Raw genomic sequence first — 27,288 nt, 5'->3', positions numbered from 1 at the left:
AGTGAGCCATGACAGTGAACCAGTATGCACCTATACTTTTCCTACATTATCATGCCGTCTATAAGGCTAATTACAATTAGGCTTACTTGTACTATAGTCAGCTTCCTGGGTAAGCTTAACATTACACTAAATTGAATGTCTATTTAGTAGGAAAAGCACAGGCCTTAATAATAACATTAACAAGGTCTCTGTTAAATATCCACTGAGGGTTAGTGTTAAACTCTAAGTTTATTATTTTATTTTATCTTAAAGACAAGCTGAAAATATAAAACCTCAAACACAAAAAGTAACTGATATAAAACTAAAAATAGTACTTGTAACACTCATTGCCTGCAGGTGGCACAATATTTCAATTTGAAGCAGCTATTACCTTCTTTACCTGTAGGTGGCAGTATTTAAACATCTACTGCTGCTATTACTTTCTTTTCATAAAGATGGCACTGGATAAGACACATAAAACTTATCTAACCATGACCAAGAGCTCCTGTTTGGGGACAATCTCCAGCCTGCTAAACATTAATATGTCAGTTTGTGAGTTATAAGGCAGTTCCATGAGGGGCTTCATGTTTAATAAAAATTAGCAAAATACTTCTGTAATCAATCTGTCTAAAAGTCAGCAGCATTGCTGTAAACAGCAACCAGGAGAAAACACAGGTAAAGGTTTCAGAAATTGAAAACCAAATGAAGTTTCTCACTGAAAAATAATCACATAGGACAAAGAGTTCTCAGTATGTTAAAGCTAAGTTGCAGATTACAACGCCGTAAACAGTACACTAAAAGAAACTGAGGTGAAATTCATTCCAGGAATTACAACTTTATTAGGATTCATATTCTCTTTAAGTTTTGGTCACCATACGTATCACTGATTTTCTATCAAACAGCCAACATTTTGTGGATATCTCTAGACTAACTGCTGAAGGTTACAGCCATTTCTCCCAGGTGAACTACCATCTGTTTCAGTAAGGTTGAGATGGATGATTTTTGTTGTGAAGTAGTGCTCACCAGCTGCAGCTGGACTGCATGATTTGGTTCTTTGGTATAACCACACATTCAATGAAATGTAGCCATTACTACTGCTGGATGAATGAATGTCACAGAACAGGAGTGTTTCAATTTAGTTTTCTAAAAAATTAAAATGCTCCTTACATACAAACATTCAGCAGTGGTGACTAATTGTATTTTTTTTAGTGTATGGATGCTACTTGAGAACCAAATCTTACACTGTACCAAGAGATTATCAGGCCTGCATGTAGGTTGGAAACAATAAGGCTTGGATTTTGAGAAGATAATTTGAAAAGGAGCGAAAAAAATATAAGGTTTACTCTGTCAAAAGATGAAACCAAATGTAGCATCAAAATAAACATCTTACAATAAAATAGAAAATAAATCGTTTCTCAATTAAAGTGAGCTAGGAAAAACCACTGACTAGCAAATCCATTGTGACATCTCCTGACACTAGAGGCAATTCAAAAATAACTTTCAAAAAACTAAAGACAAAGTTGGTTAAGTTTTTCTAATCAAAGTGTTTTGCCAAAGTATCTTATCCTTGGGGTTTTTCTAGTGTTAGCACAAGCATTGCATTTACATTTATTTATAAAGTGAACATGCTGCACAAAGTATATAAAAAAAAAAGAAAACAGGCAATCCCGTCATTAAAAGAAAAAAAAAAACAAACCCCTCACATATGCTAAACTAACCTCTCTGTTGCCCTGTATCCATGGGATCAATTCCAGCATTACAAACACAGACATTACACATTTAACTATAATTTTAATCTTGCATTCGGAACTGACAATGTATGTTACAATATGGAAGTAGCTGGACAAAAACACTTTAGATCAGCATAAATTAACAAGTGAACAGTCCATTAGAACTATATAAAGCTCCCACGGTATTTTGTGTAGATTTAAAAGTGTCACAGAAGCTTAGTCAGTAATTGGTTAAACAGGCTGCGCCCACTTCAATTCCCTTACATTTTACACAGTTACTAGTAATTTAGACAGGTATACATGGCCATTCGTGTTGGTTTTTCTCTCCAGATGACCCACTCTCTCTCTTTATTCTAAACAATAAAAAGGTTGTGATGGTTTTATGATGACGTTCTGGTTGAATTAAGTACCAGCAAAGGGCTGTGTTGGTATAGACTCCCTAGCTACTCCTGACCCAACAACCCACAGAGTATACCAGAGGCCTGGATCATAGCCTCGGCTTGATTGTGAATAGAAATTCCTCTTTTCCATGATAACAAACCCATTTAATGTGATGTAAACATGGTATATATTCAGGGCTCTTTTTTCTCATATAATCCAGTACTCATTTTTTGACAAATCAAAGTAAGTCAGACAGTTGCATTTTTAACACAGTTATGTTCAGCAATGATGACTGAGATTGGCGATCAATTGGCAGAGACTTTACAGTGTTGGAGGTTTCAGCCCATACTTCCTGGCCACTTCCGTCTGGGCGTACGCTGCATCACATAATGAGTACAAATGGGCCATCTCCATCTCTGACTTGGCTAGGTTAATTGCCTTGTTGAACATTTCTATTGCCTTATCCAGATTTCCCCTGAAAAGAAAATCCTCTGGTTATTTCAAGCACTTCAAGAAGACTTGTAATGTGTGGTTTGGATTAAATTATTACTCTCACCTTTGCACTTCAATGGTTCCCATAGTTTCATAGGCAAAGTCACACTTGTTGTCAATTTCAATCGCCTTACTGATGAGCTCGAGACCCAAGTCAAGGTCTTGTTTCCACTGAAGTTGTAACAACCTAGACATATATTAAGCAATTACCAAAATGTCCTATTTACATGAATCAGTTGAATTATTAATGAACCATTGCATAAAAGGGAAAACAAATGCCTACCCCTTGTGGACATATGTGGTAGCGTTGTCCGGTTCCAGTTCGATACACTTATCATACATCTCGTCTGCTTTTCCAAACTGCTGCTGATCAGTCAAAGCCTGAGAAGAACACAAAACAACTTGTATGGTTGTAAGGTCAAATTGAACACATCAACAAGGTCTAAAGGTGCTATTTTTTGTGTGAATATAAAGTTGTACAGCAGACAGGCTGAACAATGGGCAGAGCAAATAAAGAGTAAGCAACCACTGATCATTTTTGAAAGGGGAAAAAAAAAAAAAAAAGTATTTGATTTCATACCTGAGCATAAAGAGCGTAGCCCTCAGCACACTTTGGGAACCTCCTGATAACATCCTCAAAGCCATCCATGGCTGTCTGTACTTGTGCTGGGTTGTTTCCAGTATATGCTTGTCTGTACTGAAGAACACAAGTTCAAAAGAAACTTACCAGCTAAACTTAAATTATACCAGGCATGCTTGGTGCATGTAAAAAGGAGAAAATTAGTATAAAAAAAATCAAATTTTTTAGTGAACAATACATATAATTTCCGCCTTTTCAAATATTATTTAGTTGATAACTTACGAGAGCAAAGCATTTCTGTGCCTGGGCCAGAGCAGAGTCAGGTCTGAGCAGGATGCACTCGTCAAAGTCTCCCACCGCCTCGTCCACCTGGTCCAACAGGATCTTCAGCTGAGAGGAAATACAGAGCACACTTGTTATGAGGTATAACAAAACATGTCCATCTCATGACCACCGTCATTTTGCAGTAATGCAGACACAGTGCAAACATTAAATTAGTAGTTGTCAACGGACACCAAATCAACTGACAAACTGACACCCAATAAATTACCAAACAGATGGTAAAGAAACCAGTTCAACCTCTTACCTGACCCCTGTGGTGATACACATCAGGGTTGCGTGTGTCAATCTCGGCTGCCATGTTAAAGTCTTGTGTAGATAGCAGAGGCTGCTGCTGTTGCATGTACATGCTTCCACGCTTGATCAAAGCATTGGCTCGTAGCTGTGAAAATTATAGAACAGGGAGAGAACCTGTTGTAGCTTTCCAGGTTCTTTGTAAATGATGTCTTTGTTTATTCATGCAAATTATTAGATTAACTTTGAGAAAGTGCTGTTTATTGAAGTTAAGACACCATTAGTGAATTCCATTCCATGCCTATTTTGCCTTTATAAAAACCAACAAGCAGTAACGGGGGAATGTTTCTCAGACAGTGTATTTTGTCTTTAATCTTGGACAACACTTGAGGCCAGTGTGTCAGGCAAACTGATAAACTGTCTCTAAGATTGACTGAGAACTTCATGTGAATGTCAAGGAATGCGTTTTATTGATCAAAAGACATTGGTGTCTTTCACGGTACATTTTCAGAAAATGACCATATCCCAAGGATTATTATTGGATTGTTTTGGGGATCATCTGGTGGTATTTAACAACTATCGCATCAGGCTTATCAAACAAACAATCCGTACCTTCACATTGGCATCCTGCATGTTGATTACCCGGTCCAAATCAGGTTGAGCAGCAGTAGCATTACCAATCAGCAGGAAGAAAGTGGCACGCAGCAGCAGGGCCTCGGCAGTGTGCCGCCCACCTGACTCGATCTCCTTGGTGCATTCGCTGATGATTTTGTCATAGTTCTCCTCCTCCATGTACTGCTTTGCCTTCAGGTAGCCAGAGCTAAGGAGGCAGGGGGGAAAGAAAAAAAGAAAGAAAAAAAAAGATCAGAAAAGGTGTTTATCTACCTCTCTACCAAATTTTGCAAAATTCCTATGAAATTTCCTGTGGATCATTATGATGAATCATGATGATTCTGGTCATGCCCTGACCTGTACTTTAATGACACAGCGAGACTAAAATTTCCAGAAGTACGTAAGAATCTGAAGTGGAATACCATGAAATTTTCTCAAGACAACCACTCTCCCTTGAAGACACAATGACTTCTTCTCTAGTGCCAAACTCAGGGGAAATTGCGAAGTCTTTACTCCTAATATTTTTAAAAATCTAAATGGAGGATAGGCATGACATAAGCATGTACTGAGCACATTCACACTAACCAGAAAGAATCTTCCACCATACATAACACCTACTGTCCTGCTTACCATACAACTCCGTGTGCTCAGAGTCAGGCACTTAAAATATCAGTTAGTGACAGTGAAAAGGCCAAATTATTATTGAAAACAAAACACTTTTCCCCCGACTGGAAGCATGAACGTGTCAAGAACTTTCACCTCGAACCTGATCATTGAGTTTCAATATTTTTGTGTACAAGTGAAAATTCTGTCTCACTATCAAGTGATCACAGGGAGACAGATTCCTATGGAACATACTGCATTAATGTTCTCTGACCTCTCAGTGACCTCAGCTGCCTCGCCCTCCTTGTCCTTGTCTTCATCTTTCTTCTCTCCCTTCTGCAGGGGCTGCGAGATGATGTCGTCAGTGAACGAGCTAAAGTAGGACTTGATGAACTGAGGAGAAGGCATCATCGGCTCACGGTTCTACAGAAGAGGGGTTTAAAACCATTTGTTTATTTTGACAATTAAGGTTAACCACAATTAGGTCCATAAGGATTTGGAGAGTGACAATTTTCATAATTTTCCTTCAGTACACGACCACAGTGGATTTGAAACGAAACCATCAAGATGTGAGGCAATCAAGGGGTTTAACAAAAATGATGCACTAACTGTTCATGAATTACAGCCATTTTTATGCATAGGCCCTCACTTCATTCAAAATAATTGGACAAACCAACATACTTATAAGTATAAGTATTATTTTTAATACTTGATGAAAATCCTCTGCAGTCAATGACTGCCTGAAGTCTGGAACCCATGGACGTCACCAAATGCTGAGTTTCCTCCCTTGAGATGCTTTTCCAGGTCTTTACTGCAGCCCCCTTCAGTTGGTGCCTGTTTGTGGGTCTTTCTGTCCTCAGTTTTGTCTTCAGGAAGTGAAAAGCAGGCTCACTTGAGTTGAGGTCAGGTGACTGACTTGGCCATTGAAGAATATTCCATTTCTTTGCCTTGAGAAGCTCTTGGGTTGCTTTCACAGTACAGTTTTTGTCATTATCCATCTATACTGTGAAACACCGTCCTATCATTTTGCAGCATTTGGCTGAATCTGGGCAGATAGTATAGCTCTATACACCCATCAATCATCATCAATCATCATCAATAAACACCAGTGACCCAGTTCCATTGGCAGCCATACATGCCCATGCTGTGACACTGCCTCCACCATGTTTGACAGATGATGTGGTATCTTTAGATCATGAGCCTTTCCTTTCCTTCTCCATACTCTCCTCTTCCCATCATTCTGGTACAAGTTCATCTCGGTTTCATCTGTACAAAGAATCTGGTTCCAGAATGGGGCAGGCTCGTTGAGATGTTTTCTGGCAACGTCTAATCTGGCCTTTCTGTTCTTGAGTGTTACCAGTGGTTTGCACCTTGTGGTAAACCCTCTGTATTTTCATTTCACGACGGCATCGCTTGATTTTAGACTGCCTACCTCCTAGAGAGTGTTCTTGACCTGGCTACATGTTGTGAAGCGTTTTTCTTCACAGAGGAAGGAATTCTGCGATCATCCGCTTAAGTTGTCCTCTGTGGTCCTCCCGGCATTTTGATGATACTGAGCTCGCCAGTGCATTCCTTTTTTTAAAGAATGGACCAAATTGTTGATTTGGCCACTCCTAAAGTTTCTGTAATCTATCTGATAGGTTTATTTAGTTTTTTCAGCCTAACGAAGGCCTCCTTCATTTGCATCAATGCCTCTTTGGACTGCATATTGAGAGTTCCCATAAAAAGCTACCATATGCGAATTAACGCTTTGAATCAACTCCAGACCTTTTATCTGCTTAATTTGTTATGAAATAACAAGGGAACAGGCCACGCCCAGCAATGAAACAGATTCTCAGTCAATTTTCCGATTACTTTTGAGCCTGTGAAAATTAGGGACTATGCATTAAAATGGCTGTAATTCCTAAACAGTTAATGTGATATTTTAGTTAAACCCATTGAATTAAAGTTGAAAGTCTCCACTTCAATCACATTTTGATGGCTACCTTTCAAATCCATTGTGTACAGAGGGATAATTACCAAACCTGTGTCACTGTCCAAATACTTATGTACCTGACTATAAAATAGGAAAGAAATGTGTCTTAAAGTGGACAAATACCTTGTACTTGTCTTTGGCCTTCTCTTTCCCCAGCTGTTTCAGCACTTTATCTGCTAGCAGCATGCTCTGTTGGTTCTGGAAAGCCTCAAGAATACACACTGCTGTGACATCTGGAGGATATGCAGGGAACAAAGCCGACTGTCAGTAAGCGTCACACATTTTAAGTTAAACTTGAAAATAGACATTTTTAGAGAAAAGAAGAGTGTCTCACCCTCTAAACACTCCTTCTTGTTGTCTAGTTTTTCCAGCGCTTTAGCCCTCCTGAACAGAGCCTTGACATAGCGTGGATTTAGCTCCACGGCCTGAGAGCAGTCTTGTACCACATCTGTCCACTTCATCTAAAATGACAGTTATACACAAATTATCTTCCAAACAATATCTGTATCTGAGTATAATGTGGTCCAGGGGTCTGTCCACTACCAAATGAAGGTTTACAGGTGCAATGGAGACATAGACCTATTATTTGTTTTACTTATTGCATTTATTTGGAGATGAAATGTCTAGTTTTTGTTCACTAAAGTTGTTGCTTTAACTTCTGACAGTATTTCCTTGTTTATATAGATGTTGAGACATTTAATAAAGCAACTCAGGAGCAGAACATTTCTCCTAATTATCTCCTATTTGCTTTAAATCCAAATTAGTTTTACTAAAAATTACAAGGGAAGTAAGTGCTAGAAAGATTTTCACAAATTAACTGATTTGAATCCAAAGCAAGACCTAGAAAACTATTGTGATACTGACATCTGTAGACCAATATGTAAACTTAATCTTTAAATCGGAACACTATCTGCAACCAAAGAATAGAACCAAATGAATAAAGAAAACGATTATACAGTCACTGAGTTCACTGACTAATCAAAGTTTCAACATTACCATTTTAGTTGGTGAGCATATGTGAGCAGAGGACGTCATGAGGTTTCATTAAACTCTGAGGTAAACCATCAGTCAAACATGAACGTGGAAAGATTTGAGAATGTTGCTGATTTGCACAGAATCTGATACACATTAACCAAACAGGTGTAACCACTGTCACTGCAGAAGCATGCCATCCCTTCTGGCTTTAAGTTGTGAGAGGAAGAGGAGGCCCTTTAATGTGCACTGAATCTAAATCAGGCATATGTTAAGCACCTCAACCGCCATACTGCAACATACGAGACACTTGCAAAGATAATCTTAAAAAAAAAAAAGCTACAATGTTGTATATTGTTCATTTTTGCAAAAGAATAAATGGACAGTCAATTCCAGGCTGAGGCCACACCTCCTCGACAAAGGATGGACATAATATTGAGAAATTCACCTTTTTCGTTACTCATAATGAAGCTATCTCAAACTGTTATGGGTCGTTGACATTGTCAACAATCTCTGTACAGATTAAAAAAAAGTGGTGCCAACCTGCTGTTCGTAGGCTGCTGCTCTGTTCTGGTAAAACGTTGACAAATCAGCCTTCTGCTCTGTGGGGCAGAGAGCAATAGCCTCCGTGTAGCACTGGATGGCATTCTCATATTTGCCAGCCTTGAAATACTTGTTGCCCTTGTTCTTTGCTGATTGGGCCCGATCCAAAGGACTCTAAATAAAGAGAGAGAAAGGGTAACATTTATTGATTAAGTAGTCTCCCCTGTGACTCAGTGGACTGGATCATGGATTAAGTATCCCTCAGCATCTTACACTGCAGTAGGCTTTTCAAGTGAACTGTACACATGTGCCTAGGACTGAATGCTATTACACCGAAAAGCCAGAAGTGCAAAGAAACCATTTACAACAATTTACAAAACATTTAAAAGACCCAAGATCAGGTTTCTTGAGCTAACCTATTCCAATGGTGTGATAAGGAAGCACATTTCACTGACATTATCAAACACTGCCACAACATATAAACTTGAACCAATTGATAATGTGTATGTTTGAAATGTGAAATTGTTTATAGAACCCACACAGGCAAGCCGCGAGAGCAACCATAGTTTCCCAGGGTGTGCTTTTGAGTGTGCCTTAATAACTGCAATGAAATATGATGCCTGCACAATGCTGGCACACTAATGGTAACACCAAATGCATGACTTCACATTAATATAACCCAATGCTTCAAAATGAGTCCTGTCTTTTTTTTAAAACAAATGCGTCAGTTATGATGAAATGACCTCATACATACAAGACAGTTCTCATGTTTGCAAGGTTACATCTCATTCTAGTAATATAATTCTCATAATTACACAATGCGATTTCATTTAACATATGAAAGGCATAATTACTCGCAACATCAATGAGAAGACATTCACTTTACATCAGCAGGGATTAAAAACGTACACACTCAGAAATGACAGACCCAGAGACACCTCTCACTGACAATATACCAATGAGCACTGCAACTAAATTAAGGCTGGGTAAAACGTTTCTTTAGTTATACTAAAGTCCTAATGTAGCTAGAAGGTTTTAAAATTTTTGAAACATTTTGGCTGAAAGCACAATCGCTCTAAAAAAGGTAAGAGACTTTTGGACTGTGAGCTGTGACTGAACTATCAGCGAGTAATGCTGGCTATGTAAATCGGATATTGCACATTACTCATGCATGATCGCGCAAAGTAAATGAGATGACAGTTACCTATACCCTGTTTTACAATCTAATAAAACTGCATCTGCTTAAAATAAAATGATTCAAATGACAGCCATCCCCGACACACCTGACTTTCTGAGAAGATAACGTTAGCTAACATGCCCAAAAGATTACAATAACAAAGTTGTGCTACTAACACCATTTCAAAACTGGTCGTGTCGTTTTCGCATGCATTTACCGCATAATTAACCATCTGAACTTTCACACTGTATGTCAATTATTCTTGCTTTACAGGCGTGCAATGTTAGACATTTGCAGCCAGGCTAGTTCGCCTGGCTAAGCTAGCTCCTTTCGTTTCCTTTAGCTTAGGGGACAGTTAGCTAGCAGTTAACATTGGCTAATCCACCACCGACGAGCCGGTTGCTATCATGGTCTCTGTCGGCCTTGCTGTGGTGAAGGTAGCTGTCACTGACAGCGTCAGTAACGTCAGGTGTCCTTGACTGTACTTTTACGGTAATGACAGGTTTAGTCGTTAAAGCCTTCGCCCACATTAAACAGAGGCACGTCGTGCTAACGTGGGGACCGTTACATTAACGGCGGAGGCACGAGGAGTCTCCAGGCAACAGTAACGTTACCATGTTCTCCTGCTCTCGGCTTGCACGAGCTGCGCCGTCTTGGCCCTGTACGGGACTGGCGCTGCCTTCTGGTGTTTTCCGCTCCCCGGTCCCTTTCCTTTCCTTCGTCCTGCTGCGGTTCCAAAGGTAAACTGCCCCCACTCCCAGCACTATGGGAGTCCCGACCAACAGTGCCAGCTGCCAGCGGGGCAGTCCAGTGCCGGACTGCGGCTCGACTGGCTTCGAAGCAGCCATGATCTACAGCAGAGCAACGGTTAGCCAGCCAGTACCACCACCAGAACAGCGTGAGCTGCAGCCACTTCTTCTTCCCGTGCTCCGCGAGGTCACACGCAATCAGCGAGGAATCATGGGATACCGGCGGACAAGCAACGGGTTGTGTGTAGTTGTAGTACGACCCTGGGGTTTTGTAGTCCAAACATCAAGTCAGAACAACTGAGAGGCAGGGGGTTAAATGCGCCCAGAGAAATCAGGATCAGACGAGGGCTGCTTACAGTAGTCAACTTTAGTAGTTCTCTGGGACTGGGTCAGTGATGCACGGTAGTTGAAGTCGCAGTGTGCAGTGGTGAGCAGTGTAAAGATGTATTTGAAATGCGCATCATATATGAGTATCCGTATTTACACACGAGAAACTTGGATTGGTCACAAAGATATTAATCATAAAATGCACAATGTATAGAAATAAACCAGTGGGCCTATCCTGGAATACTACCTTCCGCCAGGTTTATAATTTAGTTTGCAGTCAATTGATTAAATACTAACTTTACCTATTTTATTAGAAATATGGTTTCCCGGTTTTACACGAAAGGCGACTTCACTGCTTCACTTCACTGTTTTCTTTTGTGATGTGAATGGTGAAAAAGCATTTTGATTTGCACAACTTTGTGGAAAGAAAAACAGGAAATTCAAAATGATTTCATTAAAAATCGTACCACTTTAATGATGTTTTTGAATCTTGAAAAATGACAAAAAGTGGTTACTGGTCTGTGTGCAGGGGAACTGCAGCCACCAGGTGGCAGTGCTGCTGACTCTCTCAATGAACCCCTGCCTCTGCCCACTCTTGTAAATAACCACTTGAATTAAAAATGCTGTATGTAAACCCCTGCAAAGATACATTCTTGATTGTTAAAGGAACATGGTGGAAAATGCTTACTGCTGGGACAAATCGACAGTGCAGCAGCGTAGTGTAATTCATTTCGATAGTAAAGGCTATTTACTTTTCAAATTGTGTGGGTTTTTTCCAGCCCCAGCCCCATCCTGATCAATGTGGATTTATCATACTAGTTTGACTGCGTGTCTCTGTGTTTATATCTGTGCCAGGTTCAGTCTACTCTCTGCCCCATTTCAGAGCTTAGTGCTGGTCTGTCTGGACAGTGTTGGAGCCTGGACTGCTCAATTTGCGCCCGGGGCCATCTGTCCTCAAACCGTGACCAGCACTGAGCAGTTTTAAAGAGCCTCGTCCTTGCAGTAACACAGACCTTTGATATTATGGTGCAACTCACTTGTAACCTGTTCACAGTCAGGTGTCTACTGTTTCATTCTGTTCTTGGAGTTGTACCAAATTAAAAAGCACAGTTTCTGCACTTAAGAATAAAATATGTGAAAAATGTGGATATTTTGATTTGTCCAGGTTGAGTAGCTTAAAATATGTTGATTCCCTCAAAATGATCAATTCTGCGCTGACACACTAGCGTGTTTTGAAAAGCCACTAAAATCAATTTTGTCACTAAGCTACAACACGTGATGAGACACAATAACCTTGTGCTGTGCGTGTGTGTATGTGTTAGCTGAAAAAAGGCTACTGACAGAGGTTAAAATAAGGATGTTTGATCTTCTAGCTATTCCTGGCTCCGTCTGTTATTCCTGTAAAATGTGCCGGCTATTGTCAGCACAGCCTGTCTTAGTTTAAGCCCCGCCACTAGATGTTTGGTAACCTGTAGCCACTTAGATGTGTCTTTGCTCCTGTAATGCTGGGAACTGTTAAGATGAAGGGAGCTGGTATTTGGAAATGTAAATCTTTACAGATGACCTGACATACAGTAATTACACACAATTATTCCAGTTAGATCATTTAATCTGTTTAACTTCAGTGACTCATGCAGGTACATTTTAATTTAAACAGTGTTATTGTTTTTGTTTTGTTTCTATGGCAGATCTGGGTTCTAGAAAGTATTTTTGTAATACTTTTATATACTTAATATATATATATAAAATGAATTAAGCAGATGTTTGGGAAACACAGCAGAATAGAAACTATGTTAAGTTGGAACTATGTTAAATCTCTTCATTCACAAGTTTGATTCTCCAAACCCTCCAACAAAATTTGAAATATAGCCTAAGTATTGTGTCGCCTCCATTTGTTTGCACTTCTCTACATACTGTGTATCACAGGGCAATTTGATCTTCTTGTTTTAATGTAAAATCACTGTAAAGAATTTAAAGGTGTCTCAAAAGATGTTAATGTGGCTAATCCATCTGGATCTGTAATCTGATTACTGAATTATTTTCCAATAACTGAAAATATTGGATTATTTTCACAGAAGGTTTGTATAATCTAGTATGATGTAGGCATATATAAAGAGTACTTATTGTCTTTTTTTATTATTCGTGCTCATTTGAGTTCAGGTGTGACTTTACTCGCCTCCCATATTTGGAAGAACAACAGATTACTGTAATCTTCTTCTCAGTCAAGATCTGAGGTTACATGACAAACCAGTGTGAATGTCGCAAAACAGTTCCTGGCTGGATTAGTCCTCTCCTCTGAGACTCAGGCCTCCGAGGTGATTAGCAGCATTTTGATCCCTTCAGTTTGTAAAAGTTGGAAGGAAAGTTTTGCTCATGTTCAAGTGTAAACGACAGCTTCTATAGTTCAACTCCCTTAAACTGTTATTGCTTGTGTACAGTTTCTTAACTCTTCACAGTATGTCTAGTGCACTGCAAAGTTTTTGACCTTAAACGTTATTAAAAAGTGATTAACTAATATTTACTTTAGTAGTTTATACAGCATCCAAATGTTATAATTCATGAAAAATAAGTGTTCTTATATTTACAAAAATATACAAAATTGTAGGACCACACAAGTCAGAGAACTGAGATAAGAGGATTCTGTAACTTTAAAGAGCACATTCATTACAGTCTTTTTTTCTTATGTCACTTTCATGAGCTGCAATGAACACTATAAATACCTGGAGACTCCAATATGACTCTAACGCATCTTCCATATTTTATATTGGTAATAATATTTTTTTCTCTTGAATTCTTGTAAAATTGTAGAATTAACAAAATGCAAAATTTGATTTGATACAGCTGATGGCTTTGTGTCAAGAGTGAACTGACCACAGAAAATACTCTGATTGTTTTTGTACAAGTTTGTGCAACTGTTGCATTTCTATTTGCTTTAACTTGTGTTGCAGAGTAGCATTTCTCATGTGAAAAGTGCACTTTAAATATATATATTTTTTTTTTTTAAAAAGCACGTCTTAAAACAAAAAACAAAAACAAGAGAGAAGAAAATATGATTCAGTAGTACCCAGTGTAATATGAAAAGATATTTTCCCTCTCTGTCCTGCATTACACAAGTGCAAAGCTCACAGCGCAGAGCGCACGTCATACATGATGCCTGCACTCCATAATTATTGACAAGTTTGATGTACTCAGCCAGTGGAAAGTATGGGGAAATTGGAGTTTCAGTTGTCTACCCCCAGGCCCATGACTGTAATGGAAAAATTAAAAGCAGTGGTCAAATCAGCCACCCAGTGCCAAAATACTAGCCATTCCTCCCTGCCTCCTGCCTCCCTGTTTATTCCTATCACCTCCATTTTGACTTTCTACCAGCGACGTTAAATAGATTATAGGGGATTCACTTATTTAAAGCCTTGAGCAAAAGCTCTCCAGTTTATTTCTGGATCTTCCTAGAATAACACAACTACAGCAACAGTGCTAGAGGAACCAGAGTGATCTAATTCAAGTAAGTTACCTTTGCCTTGCGGGACAGTGTTGAGTAGTAGAGCAGCCAGTCAGTTAGAAGCTTAGTAGGTCAGCTCAGCTTTGTCTTTACCCTTCATACCACCGGGCTGTGATCACACTTTCATCTGTTGTGCCGGGACTTGCTGCACCAGGAGGCTCCTCCGTACAACTCCATCATGTCTCTCAGGCTCTTGCCCGCCTTTATTATGGACAATGATGAGGATGATGATGGTAACTTCACAAAATGGATGAGTAGTTACTGGGGTCACGGAGCAGAAGGTGGAAACCCCAGAGACAGAAAACGCAGTTTCAGAAGACCTGCAAAAACACAAGCTGATCGAAGAGCGTCACTCCCGACTGTGGTAAGGACCCCCACCATCTAATGGCTGCATGCATGGGGCTTTGTTCAATATGTATTTGCACTGACATATAAAAAGCAGCTACATGTGTTTAATGTCATGTTTTGGGGTTTTTTTTTGGAAGAAGGTATAAAAGTTATGTACAGTATATTCAAAGACTAAGGTTGAGCCATAAAGAAAGCATGATTTTATTTACAGTATAATTTGTCAGACAAGACAGCAGATTAACGCATGTATATTATATACTCTGCAGACATGGAAAACCCACACGCTGGTATGAGCACTATGCAGACTATGTAGGCCTGTTGTATTGTTTAGTAATAGAAAGTCCCGACCTGTGTTTGCCTCCACCAATTTCACATCAATAACGTCTGCTGCTACACAAGTATATGATGTTTCTTCAGCACACACTAAAACACACAAAGACAAAACCACCCACAGACAGACGCGCAGATAGGCTCGAGTTTATTAAACTTCCTGTACTGTTATTTGGTAACGTCCATAATTTCTGACATAAAAAAAACTTACAAAGTACAGAATTTGTAATGCTGTGACTAACAATACTGGTGTCAGTCATTCTCATTACTCACAACTTGTCTTCAGTGTCCTGTATTACTTTGCACGAGTGTGGTCTAACAGTGTCTGAATTCTCATGCTGACGTCTCTACACTAGCTGAGTTCACCGCCTCATTTGCTTGACAGGAGGTTTTCAAACGAATGCAAACCTCGTTGCATGTCTGGGCTGTGCTCTGTTCCTGCGGTGAGGTACATGTTAGCTTTAGACGTGTCGCATTTAGACAGGTCACTGGCAGCTTCACAGCAGCACACTTGTGTCTCATACAGTAGGTACTTAGTATCCTCGAGGCCAATTTAGCAAGATGGCTGCTTAAGATGGAGCGAGTGTGTGCAGGGGAATTCATGGTTTTTCTGGCAGTTGAATTACCTCAGATGATGCTGCATAATCAAGATTCTTGATGCCCAAGCAACTGCATGTGACGGATTTCATTCGAGTTGCCAAATGTAAAACTTTTCACTGATTTAACTGGCAGTGCTGATGACATATTTTCATACGATTGGAGTTGCTATTGTACTTTGATTTTTTTTGCATTCTTGACTTTTATTCTTTAGGAATCAATGAAAATCCACAGAGTTTAATGACGTGTAACTGAAACAAAAACAGCTGGGAAGAGACATGACAACACGTGCTCATATAGATTGGCTACGTGGTGTCAGACAAAGCACCGGTAGCTGCAGCTTAATTGAAAATTTGAATTTCTTTTCAATGGTTCTGCCAACAAACCAACTTTAGCATGTGATCCACAGGAGAAATGAGCCAAACGACCCAAATATGAATCCATAATACCTTAGATAGATATATAATGCAGCCTACTCACTCCTTGGTTATGAATTCAAATGCATTCCTTTTTTTATTTTTTATTTTTTTGGATATTGTGCTTGGAAGTGCAGCACTGTCACAACACAAAGTACGATTGGGTTTCCTGCAGAGAAACTGACAGGTCTTAAATGTTGCTCTGTTCCACCTCATGTCCGAGCCATTCCCATACGGTGTATTCTTCAAGCCACTAAGGTTTGTCTGGTCTTGGGTTCTCAATTAGGCCTTACCTTTTGGAAACAGTCATCCAGAAGGACACCACCAGAGTCAGTGGTTCAGCACTGTACAGGACAATTCAGGAGTAAATTATCAATGAGCAGCACAGATCAGAATATTCACCTTGCAACAGCAAAAAAAAAAAAAAGAAAAAAGAAAAAAACCTTTACCCTCTACGGTACGGTCAGTAACTGTACCCCCTGTTTTGCAACATATAAGTGTGATTATCAGATTATCGCTGTTGTGTGAATAATCAATGAACTGACTGGCCTGAGTCAAAAGGTAAACTATAATTAGGTGGGTACTTTGCTAACATGTTACTTAAGGATATTAGTGAGTAACTGATTAACCCTATTCACAGTCAAAGGCTCAGCAGAGTGGTCTGTCTGGTTTAATGTTCTCATGAGTGCTATTCGCATTCTCAGCTATAATAGGAAACATGGAAATACGACACTATTGTGTTTTGAGTTTAAATCGATGTGGACAGGTACGAATCGCTATGTTAAGCGTAATGAGACTTTTCTTCCTTCTCTGTGTGATCCACAGTCACAATTAGATGCCATGAAGTTGAACAAGCTCCATGCAGCGACAATGGCGCCCTCTCCCAGTCACATCAAAACAAGAGAGGAGAAGGGGGAGGTCAGACCGCACCAAAGAGCTCGTCGTGCCTCCTCAGACGACAACAGCCGTCCAAAGTCAGCCATCCCAGAGAACCGCATCACCACGATCCCAGAGCTCACAGAGTCATTCGAGAAGAGACTTTGTGTCCGTGATAAGAGGACCATGTCTCTGGTGAGTGGTAGGACTATGCATTTTTTTCAGGTACCTGCAGGTTTGATCAGGTTTGGTGCACTCTGTCTCTCACTAACAGGGTATTGCGAAGTTCTTAAAGATTAAGGAGCTCTTACAGAGAATTAAAAGGTGTATTACCTCAATGTGGTAACAAGATCACAGACAGGTTTGAACTGCATGACATGTCTCAAAAGCTCATATTATTCAGATATTTCCCATTCGATTAAATGTCTGGATAACGATCAGTTTTTTGCATTTGGGTAATTTAGTATTAGCATTTAATATACTGTAATAATCCCTTTTTTTTTAATCTTCAAAAAAAATTCAAAATCATAGAGATTACAATTTGTGTTTTTTTTGCCGTCATTAACCTGCATTCTCTGATTTGAGTGCTCAGTGTCCCTGAACTCTACAGTGCAAGGTTTAGGTTAATTGCAACATTTGTCATCAATATCTGTAGACTATATTTTCTGTACTTACTGTGACATACAACGTATGTATCATTTGCTTAGCCATTATTCAGATCATTTAGAGGATTTCTGGAGAGGAATCTGTGGCTAAATGTGCATCGTATCCAACAAAGCTTTCAAAAAAAAGTTGTATGTTCGATCTTTACTATCAAGTCCAACTCATTAGGCTTTTGTAGAATAAATACACAAATGTTTTACAGTGAACTGATGTTGTAGGACAACAATGCAATAAGACAGCTTTAATATTGTAAGTTTATGACAAAAATACTATAAAAACTTTTTTACTGTAATATTACAATTCATGTTGATCAGAGGTTGAGTGGAAAATTAAAGTTGACTCTTTCTTTTACAGAATGATAACAACAAGTTGTGCCTGATCTGTCATGAGGACATGCGTATGAATGGAGGGGTTCAAGAGCTGCACTGTACACACCGCTTCCACAAAGAGGTAAAAAATCTTTTACGAGTCACATCTATGCATGTCTCCTCTACACTGTGTTTCCCAGTGCCCTGACCTTCCCGCTGCAAAGGAGTTGCCACTTATTCACTCCAGTCCCAGCATGTCGGATATCAGATATCCATGGTGCATGAGGGCCATTCCTGGACACGCATGATGTGAAGTTGTATGAAGAGTGGACAGTGCGCCTTCACCTGAAACATATCTCTCTGGAAGCATGGAGCACACTGACAGCTTTCTAGGAGCAAGAGGACTTGACACTTACTGATTACGATGTCTCTGTTTGGTGGGTGCTGAAGGTAGCTCGGAGGTTAGAGCAGTCTTGGCCCTGCAGCAGCAGCGAAGCAGCATCCTGTCAGGCGAGAAGACCCTTGGATCAGAGGAGGAAGTCGGCAGATGGACCAATCTCCATGGAGAAGGAGCAGCACACACCCCGTCGTCAACTTTCCCTGCGGAGACATCGCTGATATCATTCTGTGGAAGGAGGTGACTCATTTTGGGAGGAGAGGACGGAGGATTTGCACCCATGGGCCAAACATCGGGACTGTCTCCTGTAATTTTACTGCTATATGGTGTGGCATTCAAGTGATTCAAGTGTTCAAATCTCAGGGCCTTGACTGTGCCTGATCCTGTGAAACTGCCCCGTGGGCCCTATTGCTATGTCAGCTGCGTTACGTCTCTTTCTCCTCAGTGTCAAAATGCAAATTTAGGAGGATTCGTAAGTAAGAATTTGTAAATAAAAGCATTTAAAATGTCTGAAAAAGCCTTGGATTGTTGGGATTGTTTAAAATTTTCATTAGGCAAAACTAATGTAGGAGTTTTGGAATTATCAGTACTTTAAGTTTCCTGCTTGAATTAGCTTGTATCTACCTTCTGCCATATTGGAATATATATTACTTTAACACTGGCAAAGAATACTTGCCTCTATATATTACCACTGCTATAAACGAGATGTACAGTAAAAAATATCTGCTTCATAGTAGTTCATAGGTACGTTTTTAGTTCATTAATGACTCCCAGCTTGTTACTGCGTGACACTCTAGCTGATATCTTTGTGGTTACATTCATCACACTATAAATTCAACGGTGTGAAGAGTAAAAAAGATCCAATTATGTTTAATATGGCCCATACAGTAGATTTAATAAGGTGTCTCAGCTGTTGTGAGCTGGTTGCATGCTCTTCTTTTCTGTTTCCAGTCACTTTTTATACTCTAGAGTCTGAGGACTTGTAGGGCGACATGTGTAATTTTGATTGCTTGGAAGTTGTTTTAATGAAGTGATGTGTATTTTTGGGTTTTTTGGTATACAAATTCGATGTTTGTATTCTGTGTTCTGTGCTGTGACAGAAATGAAAAACAAAAGTCAATAAATAACCAAGGATATAAATTCTCAACTTTAAATGTATTTACTTTGGATTTTACCTGCTTTGTGACTTCACCACCAGTGAAATCTGTTTGGACCCAGACTTTTATAACTGCATTCCTTCAACAATCGAGTAAAACATGTGACAACAGTGTCCTCACAGCTCAGGGTCGGGTCAGTGTTGATCCTGTCGAAGATATGCTTGCTGTCATCATGTTGGAAATTACCTCCAGGCATCTGTGAGGGAAATCAATACCAGCAGAAATCATAAACATTCAGCCTGGGTGAAAACCAGACACAATAATGCGTTTTAAAATGTGTTTCAGTGCATGGAGCAGTGGCTGTGGAGGAAACAGACGTGTCCCACATGTCGTGTCCATGTGTCCATGTTGAAGCCCCTCTACTGGTCATCGTCCCGCACCACAGTCCCATAACGGTCCTGCACCTGCACTTGCCATGACAGCATGCCCATGTGTCCCGCTGACGCCAAGACCTCCACCACACCTCAGTCCTTCTGCTTGAACACCTGAGACAACATGCTGCATGAGGGTTTCATCAAAATAGCCATTAAGAGAGATACTTAAATTTAGCTCATCTTCTGTCAAGGGAGGGCACTGGGCACTCCATGAAAGTTAAAGGCCCCTTAATAAGAGAAAGATTTAAATTTGGTCTTACACTGTTTATCTATATATGATATAAATGAGATAGATTTTGTCTTTTTGTACAGATTTCATCAGTGTCAAAAAAAATTCTTATTGTTTTTGCATTTTTGCTCATCTCATTTACCTTCCCAGCAGGCACGCAGCTGGCCACCAACGCCGTTAGACGTTGATATTTGGTTGAATGTAGGTTGGGACGTTGCCCGAACAAAATTCAATGTCAGGACAACGTCTATTGCCAACATCAATTTGACCTAGAATACTGACAACAGCTGATGTTGATTTTTTGTTGGTTTTAAGTTGTGTTGTTAAGTAACCAAAATCCAACATCTTCCAAACGTTTCATTCCAACTCCATCTTGACATAGAATACTGACATTGTAGTCGTGAGGTATGGTGACCAAAACCAAATGTCTGCTAAACGTCTGCTTCACGTTACAACATCAATTAGCCAGCATTGGGTTTTGATGTCAACCCGATTTTCATTTTCCAACTAAAATTTAACATCTGTTTGAAGTTAGAATATTGACATCCAGTGCCAGCTGGGTTAAAGGAATAGTTTTGGGAATATGCATACTCACTTTCTTGCTAGAGAATTAGCCTACGAGATGAATAGTGCTTGTCATATCTGTCTGTTGAATATGAAGCTATAGCTAGCAGCCGTTAGCTTAGTTTAGCTTTAATACTGTAAACAGTGGGAAACAGCTAGCCCAACTTTGTCCTAAGGTAACAAAATCCCCCAATAACTCAAATCTCTGCTGGTTGCCTGGCAACTGGTCCCAGCAAAGAAATAGTCCAGCACCCAACCCAAATTTTTACGCTTCGTTTCTTGTACAGATTAAACAAATGAGATGTCAGGTTTTAATTAGTGATCTTTAGAGATGCTGGTAGGCTGACATTGTCATCGTTGGACAGAAGCAGTTCCCCCTTTTTCCAGTCTTCATGCTAAGCTAAACTAACCAGCTGTTGGCTCCAGCTTCATATTTAGCATACAGACATGAGATTGGTATTGATCTTCTCGTCTAACCCTCAGCAAGAAAGTTAGTAAGCATATTTCCCAAAATGCCGAATTATTCCTTTAAACAGATCTTGAGAAGATTATCCACATATTATACAACACTTTTAACTGACAGCTCATGGTTACTGAGGTTTCCCTTTACTTTTGAAAAATAAATAACTTAAACCATTTTTACACCTGTCCTTTGTCTGACAAGAAAAAAGTTAATGTTGCACACTGACATCAATAGTATATTCTGAGTATTTGCATATTCAAACTAAATGTGGCAAGTTTTTTTAAAGCATTGCAGACCTGGTCCATGTTGATGACAAAACAAAATGTTGTGGAAGCATTAATCTTCTTATTATTAATAATCTTTCCTCTGAAGTTACAAAAGTGAACTCTGAACCCTGAAACTGTGAGCTTATCTGTCATACCCAGTGTTCCATTTGCTCCATCTTCCTGCCTTATCCATGCTATTGTTTTGCATGTGAAATATTTTGTACACTATGTCTGGTCAACTGTCATCTCTATACTGTTGAGCTTTCAAGCATCTGTGTTGTGTTTTATGTCCTGCACTGCCAAATGAGAGTTTACAGCGTGTGCTATATATCCAACAAAATCGGACTGAATGTACATAACTTTATGTTTTAAATATATAAATAGTTGTCTTTCGACGTATAGCTTGTTGAGTACTACATTATTTTTATTTCATTTGACTCATACTATATATTTAGAAGTCCTTAATTCAGTCACTAAATAGTGAATCCTGGTAATCTCCTGTGATCTGGCTTGTATTTATGTCTAACTAAAATTAATCTGTTGGTACCCTGTAGATAAAGCCTATTAGGATTAGTACAAATGTAAGTGAAGAACATACAATTCATTTTTCCCTCAATTTCATTTACTTGTCTTTATGGGAAATGCCTATTTGAATCTATTAAAGCTACAGTATACTAGCTGTCCTCTCTGTGACTACAATTTTGGTTTTTTGACTGTTTTTCATATGTGACCTATTAGACATTTTGTTGCTGTCCTACATTTAAAAAGATTTTTACTGAGACCAAAAAAATTAAGAAAATCGTGGTGTAAAGCCAGCTTCACACTGCCAAGACTTTATGCAATACAGACAAACCCGGAAGTAGCATCAGCCTCCGGCTGCTATGTTCACTGGTTTCCTGAGAACAAACTGGTGGCACACAGCACTGTTTCCCTGGGACTGCTCTGGTCTTGCATTCTTATATAAAGACAAACTGATGTGACACACCCTTGTTTGTTTTGCTTGCAACTAACATTCATTTTTCAAATCCCATGATAAAAATGGCAAAACCATAACAGATCCTTCTCAAGGCAGACATTTTGACTTGACAGTAAAAATACAGGTGTAACTAAATTTAGTGATGGCACCGATCCATTTAGGTGTGTAAGTAAGTCAGCAAACTCAATATCAATGCTCTGTCATGAGGGCTAATGGCTAATTCCCTGTTTAATTGTAACAATACTTCCTGTTCTGTGACTATGATTTACATGTAGAAGCTTAATATGGTATTAATTATAAAGCAGATACTGTGAGTACTATATATACATTTTTGAAATATTTGGTGGCTTTTGGCAACCTGGGAGGAGTTTACATTCTACTGTTAAAACCAAAACTTGGCGGGAATTTCAAGCTGATTCCAGTATTTTTGGACTCAATATGTTAAATGTGATTACTTTATAGAAATAGATCAATACTTTGGGATATATGATTTTTTTTTTCCTGCCAAGACTCAGATGAGAAGATAGATATCACACACGTCTGTATGCTAAATATGTAGCTGGAACCAAGAGACAGTACTAAGCACGATCCCCAGTAAAACTGCGAATTATCACTTTTACACTTCAGTTTGAATATAATGTGTGAATTAGAGAGTTTTAGAGAGGTTGGTAGGCAGAAACGTCTACGGTTGGTCGGAGCCAGGCTAGCTGTTTCCTCCTGTTTCTGGTCTTTATGCTAAGCTAAGCTAACTAGCTACTGGCTGTAACTTCATCTTTACTGTAGAAATATGAGAGTAACATCAAACGTCTCATCGTACCCTGAGCGTATTTCCCAGATGGTCGAACTATTCCTTTAAGGCCATCAAAACAGTACATAGAATAAGGCGGCAACATTTGTAAGCCTACAGTGTGGAGAAAGCTTGAAATATGGGAATATAATTTTCCCACAAGAACTTTAAATGAACAATCACCTGAATACATGAAATATGACAAATCTAAATAACTAAAAAAAAAAAAAAAAGGATAACTTTTTGGATTTTTGGTGGCGGAGGATGTGTTGGGTGGGCTCATGGCTTCAGGTTTTCCAAAATCCTGCCTACAATCTTGATGACAAATAGATTTTTGTTTAACTGCGAGTCAGGTACTTACGAGCTATAACTTTTACCCACTGTTTACATGTTAAGCGTTGAAGTTTGTGTTTTAAGTAAGAGGGTTGTTTTATAATGGTTGTTTTATAATAGTAGTTTTATAGTAATGTTTCATTGTTTTGCTGTAAAACGACGGCCAATTTGTTTGCCGTTGACTTTTTTCTGGCTGTTCGCTTCATACACCCCGACTCTCACAGTTTGGGTCCAGCTCAGACTTCAGACATTCTACACTTTTATAATCATAACACAGATTGTCTCGGTCTGGTCGGAATGAAACGCCTACAGCTGAGTGGCCAAACCTCCATCCCGAAGATAAGGAAGTCGTCCATCTGGTAGTCTACGTGCAACAGGTCTTGTCCCCGGCCTGGCCTGCCTCAGTCCAGCTGGGTGGAAAGTAGCGGTTCGGGACTGAGCCGAGCACAAACAGGCGGAGTGAAAGTGCACACGTGGACACCTGAGACTGACGTGGATTTCAGCCAATTACAGCACGGACTGATGACGCCAGCTCGCCTCAGTCATCCAATGGGCTGGTTTATCGGGGAGCAAAAACCCTAAACTGTTTAGGGTCGGAAAAATGGGAAGAAAAAGAAAAGGTTGTGAGACCAGTCTGGTCTGGAGGCTGCTGGATCTCAGGCCCGAAGGAGATAGCTGATGTTCACTTCATGTTTTGCTGAAGAACGGAGGAAAAAATCTCTTTTATTTTACACCGGAAAATGACTTGTATGAAGACAAAATGAGGATGCTTTGATTGTTTTCCAGCAACTTTTTATCTCCACAAAGAACAAACATAATACTAGGGTAAGAGCCCCCTTTTTCTTTCTACTATGGAGGAGTTCAAGGCTACTGTATCTTGTACAGTGGCTTTAGGCTACATATATACAACCCGGCCTGTAACCTACAGCACTGACCCTACTTTCAAAGAAACTTGCTGCCTTTATACCTCAAAAAAATCATAAAACTGTCTATACAGGAAGCTTTTAGGTTGAAGTCTGCAGTTAACGTTTAGAGGCTCACTGAACCACAAAGCTCATCTTTATGCTGATTGTTTACACCATGACCTCAGAGGGCAAATTTGTAAGGCATTTAAGGCTGTGCGGTATGTATTCATGAACTTAACAGCTTCTGCCAGTTCTTCCAGAGCAAATAAACTTTACTCCTTAGAATATAATTTCTTTAAGATGTAACTTTGGTTTTAAAGGCCTAGTTCTTGGTTGAAACAGGTGAGGTCAGTTATTTATAGCCTCAACATCTATATCCCCTTTTGGAGCAGTAACTCCTAAAAAAGGATCTACAGTATAGACCAAAATATAGAATTATTATTATTTCACAAAGCACAGTGTATCTCAGTGTTATTATTTTATGCAGGACTGTGAGAATAAGTTACAAATGATTATAGGTTTCTTCGTATAGGTAATCTTTCAAATTTACTGCATAGGTTGTTTCATAAATGGTTTTATAATCTTAACATTAACCAGATACCGGTTTTAATGTAGTGGTTGAATGGTGTGTGTATGTATATATATCTATAAATATATCTATATATATATAGATATATATATAATATAGAGTGTGTATGGTTCCAATGTGTGGCTGATCAGTTTCATTTACTTGTCATTTACTTGTCAATGCCATTTATACAAATACTCCATAACAAGTACAAGCTCTGCATTTACAATGTTACTTACATGAAGTGCAAGTATTAGCAAGTTAAAGTATCAAAAGTAGAAGTGTTCATGCAAAATAGGCCGTTAATCTAGTATTATTATATGATTTGATCATTATTATTGATGCATTAAGATGTATTCAGTACTATAATGTTGTAATTGGTCAAGGTGGGACCGATTTTTTTTTAACTCCACATCATACTTTATAAACTGATCATATGTATGTTTTGGATTAAAAATACTTATCCGAGGAGTAACTAGCCGTATATCTACATCTATTTATACATGTATATATTTACTGAAATCCCTCGCATGAAGCTGTGTGTGAACCACCGAATCTGGAAACACTACAGCAAAGATGCTGTTTATTAAATCAGCCAGACACTGGATGGTCTTTCAGCAGCCCTCCAGTGACATGATGGAGTGATTGCCATGGTGACTTAAGTGTTTTCCTAAATCTGAAGAGGATGCACAGTCAAAGGGCCGTCTGACCCAGATGAGTTCAATTTAACATCTGAAACAATCTGTTGGTATTGTGTGTCCTCTTTCAAAAGGTTCCCTTTGGTGCTGGGCAGAATGTTGTCTGTCATCTCCATCACAAGGGAAAGTACAGCCATGCACGTTATTCTTACTCTCCGCTCTCTCCTGCTTTGCTCTCACAGTTCGCAAAGCATTGTTCATTGCTATGTGGACTGAAGACAAACGGGTTTATAAAGGCCACTCTCATTTCATATTTACAATGGAACAAAGAGGAGGTACACAAGGCATTACAGAGGGTACAACCTCTGACTGACTTTGAAATGGTAGCCTTTTTGTTTTTGATCATTCTTTCTTTTATTAGACATACCTTTGTTCCCTTGAGCAAATGTAGGAATAGACTGCAGAGGACAACAGCCTGGTCTGCACCCACAGAAAACAGCACACATCAGTCATTTGCAGTTTTAATTGTTGAGAAAATGGTGGCTAATCATTACTAAGGAGAGCATGCGATCAGTGACAGTTCACGGAGTGAGCAGTGGTATAACTCAGAAGAGAACAGAAAAAAATGCTCCATTGCACAGTGCTGTGAAGCAGACAGGTTCACGTGTTTAAAAGTAAAGGTGCGAGTCTTTTGACGCTTTGACAGCTTTCTTTCCACGTCTAGACACACTTCTACCAAGGTCAGTTGAAGGGCTGTTGCCAACACACACACTAATTATGTCTGATTATGCTGTTTAACTAAATTGCAGGCACTCCTGCACTTTTCCCTCCCCTTTTCTTATTCCTTCACTCGTGCCAGCCGTGCTAAAAATACAGTAAACACCCATACTACTGGAAGAACACTTGTGACAAAATGACAAAGTGTATATGAGGTGAAATTATCTTGTCTGCAATTAGAGGAAACCAAGATTCTGTCCTTGCTGATAAAATATAGAGGCAATATTGAGAAGAATTCCTGAATTGTGCTGAGTAAAAATCAGTCTTTTCTGATGTAGTGCAAGTAGAAAATATGGTTTTTAGATTATTAAGATAGCAGCAATGGTAGTTCTTCACTTGATTACAACCTTGCAATTAAGGATTTGATAAATTATCCATAACACCTGCTAATAGATCTGTTTCCTCCCACGATTCAGGTTTTGTGAGTCATGGGGAGCTTCAAGGGCCATGCACTCCCCGGGAGCTTCTTCCTGGTAGCTGGGATCTGGTGGGCAGGAAAGTACTCGCTCTGGCACACAACCCGCAGGAACAAGAACATAGGTTCCACTCGACTGGCCAGCAGAGCCTCACAGCGCCGCCTGGAGATCATCGAAAGCTCTGTCATCCTCTTCTTCTCTTTTGTTGGTAACAGGTCTCTATATACATTTAGAAAACATTTAGAAAAGACTGTGAGTGATATGAACTGCATGAAATCTTTAATGGCAGTCCATACTATGTAGTTATAGTATGAAAACATAGGTGTTTACAGTATCCACTCTTTGATAGAGGAGATCTGAGTGTTTCCCCTGCCATATTCTCCAGGGATGCTGGCAGAGCAGTTTGCTGCCAATGGACCGAGGCTGCAGTTGTATGACTTTGCAGAGAAACACTGGGAACATCTGATGAACTGGCAACATGCCACCATGTACCTATTCTTTGGCTTGGCTGGGACTGTGTCTCTGATTATCCACACCACAGAGGCTGCCCCACTGGCACTGGATAGGTTAATGCTGGCCATTGCTTTTTTTAATGAAGGTAAAAAAATAAATTAAAAAAAAGGACATTTTTGTTTTCCAGTCGTCATTTTGATGTTGTATTTATTGAGATCAGTGGTTCCCAACCTTGTTCTGATGTACTCAAGAAGC

General features: G+C 39.4%; 3 protein-coding genes and 1 long non-coding RNA gene across 5 annotated transcripts; 2 read left to right on the top strand and 2 right to left on the bottom strand.

Moving 5' to 3' along the window:
- Positions 1-789: 789 nt before the first annotated feature.
- Positions 790-10,605, bottom strand: tomm70a (translocase of outer mitochondrial membrane 70 homolog A (S. cerevisiae)). Its single transcript, XM_040129307.1, has 12 exons — positions 10,232-10,605; positions 8,441-8,614; positions 7,260-7,386; positions 7,049-7,158; positions 5,225-5,373; positions 4,348-4,555; positions 3,749-3,883; positions 3,445-3,552; positions 3,163-3,279; positions 2,866-2,963; positions 2,647-2,769; positions 790-2,565 (listed from the first exon to the last, which is right to left on the bottom strand). Exons 1-12 carry the CDS (start codon positions 10,463-10,465, stop codon positions 2,412-2,414), a joined length of 1,737 nt encoding a protein of 578 aa, XP_039985241.1. The 5' UTR covers positions 10,466-10,605; the 3' UTR covers positions 790-2,411.
- A 3,399-nt stretch (positions 10,606-14,004) lies between these two features.
- lnp1 (leukemia NUP98 fusion partner 1) lies at positions 14,005-19,686 on the top strand. Of its 2 annotated transcripts, none has more exons than XM_040129708.1 (4): positions 14,005-14,556; positions 16,709-16,954; positions 17,777-17,872; positions 19,570-19,686. In XM_040129708.1, exons 1-4 carry the CDS (start codon positions 14,371-14,373, stop codon positions 19,675-19,677), a joined length of 636 nt encoding a protein of 211 aa, XP_039985642.1. In that variant the 5' UTR covers positions 14,005-14,370; the 3' UTR covers positions 19,678-19,686. The 2 variants fall into 2 exon arrangements, with proteins under 2 accessions (XP_039985642.1, XP_039985641.1); XM_040129707.1 differs by lacking the exon at positions 19,570-19,686 and adding an exon at positions 18,181-19,304.
- On the bottom strand, positions 15,847-23,738 carry LOC120791327. The gene is made up of 5 exons (XR_005707621.1): positions 23,603-23,738; positions 19,611-19,769; positions 19,303-19,480; positions 18,147-18,330; positions 15,847-16,227 (listed from the first exon to the last, which is right to left on the bottom strand). It is a non-coding gene; the product is annotated as an uncharacterized LOC120791327 (long non-coding RNA).
- Positions 23,739-23,773: 35 nt separating this feature from the next.
- On the top strand, positions 23,774-27,222 carry tmem45a (transmembrane protein 45a). The gene is made up of 3 exons (XM_040129709.1): positions 23,774-24,101; positions 26,581-26,788; positions 26,966-27,222. The coding sequence occupies exons 2-3, from the start codon at positions 26,593-26,595 to the stop codon at positions 27,193-27,195; spliced, it is 426 nt and encodes a 141-aa protein (XP_039985643.1). The 5' UTR covers positions 23,774-24,101; positions 26,581-26,592; the 3' UTR covers positions 27,196-27,222.
- Positions 27,223-27,288: the final 66 nt, after the last annotated feature.

The sequence above is a fragment of the Xiphias gladius genome, chromosome 6 (assembly GCF_016859285.1).
Source record: "Xiphias gladius isolate SHS-SW01 ecotype Sanya breed wild chromosome 6, ASM1685928v1, whole genome shotgun sequence".
NCBI classification, from domain to species: domain Eukaryota; kingdom Metazoa; phylum Chordata; class Actinopteri; order Istiophoriformes; family Xiphiidae; genus Xiphias; species Xiphias gladius.
The sequence above is the reverse complement of the archived record's forward strand: the minus strand, read 5'-3'. Positions and strand labels throughout refer to the sequence as shown.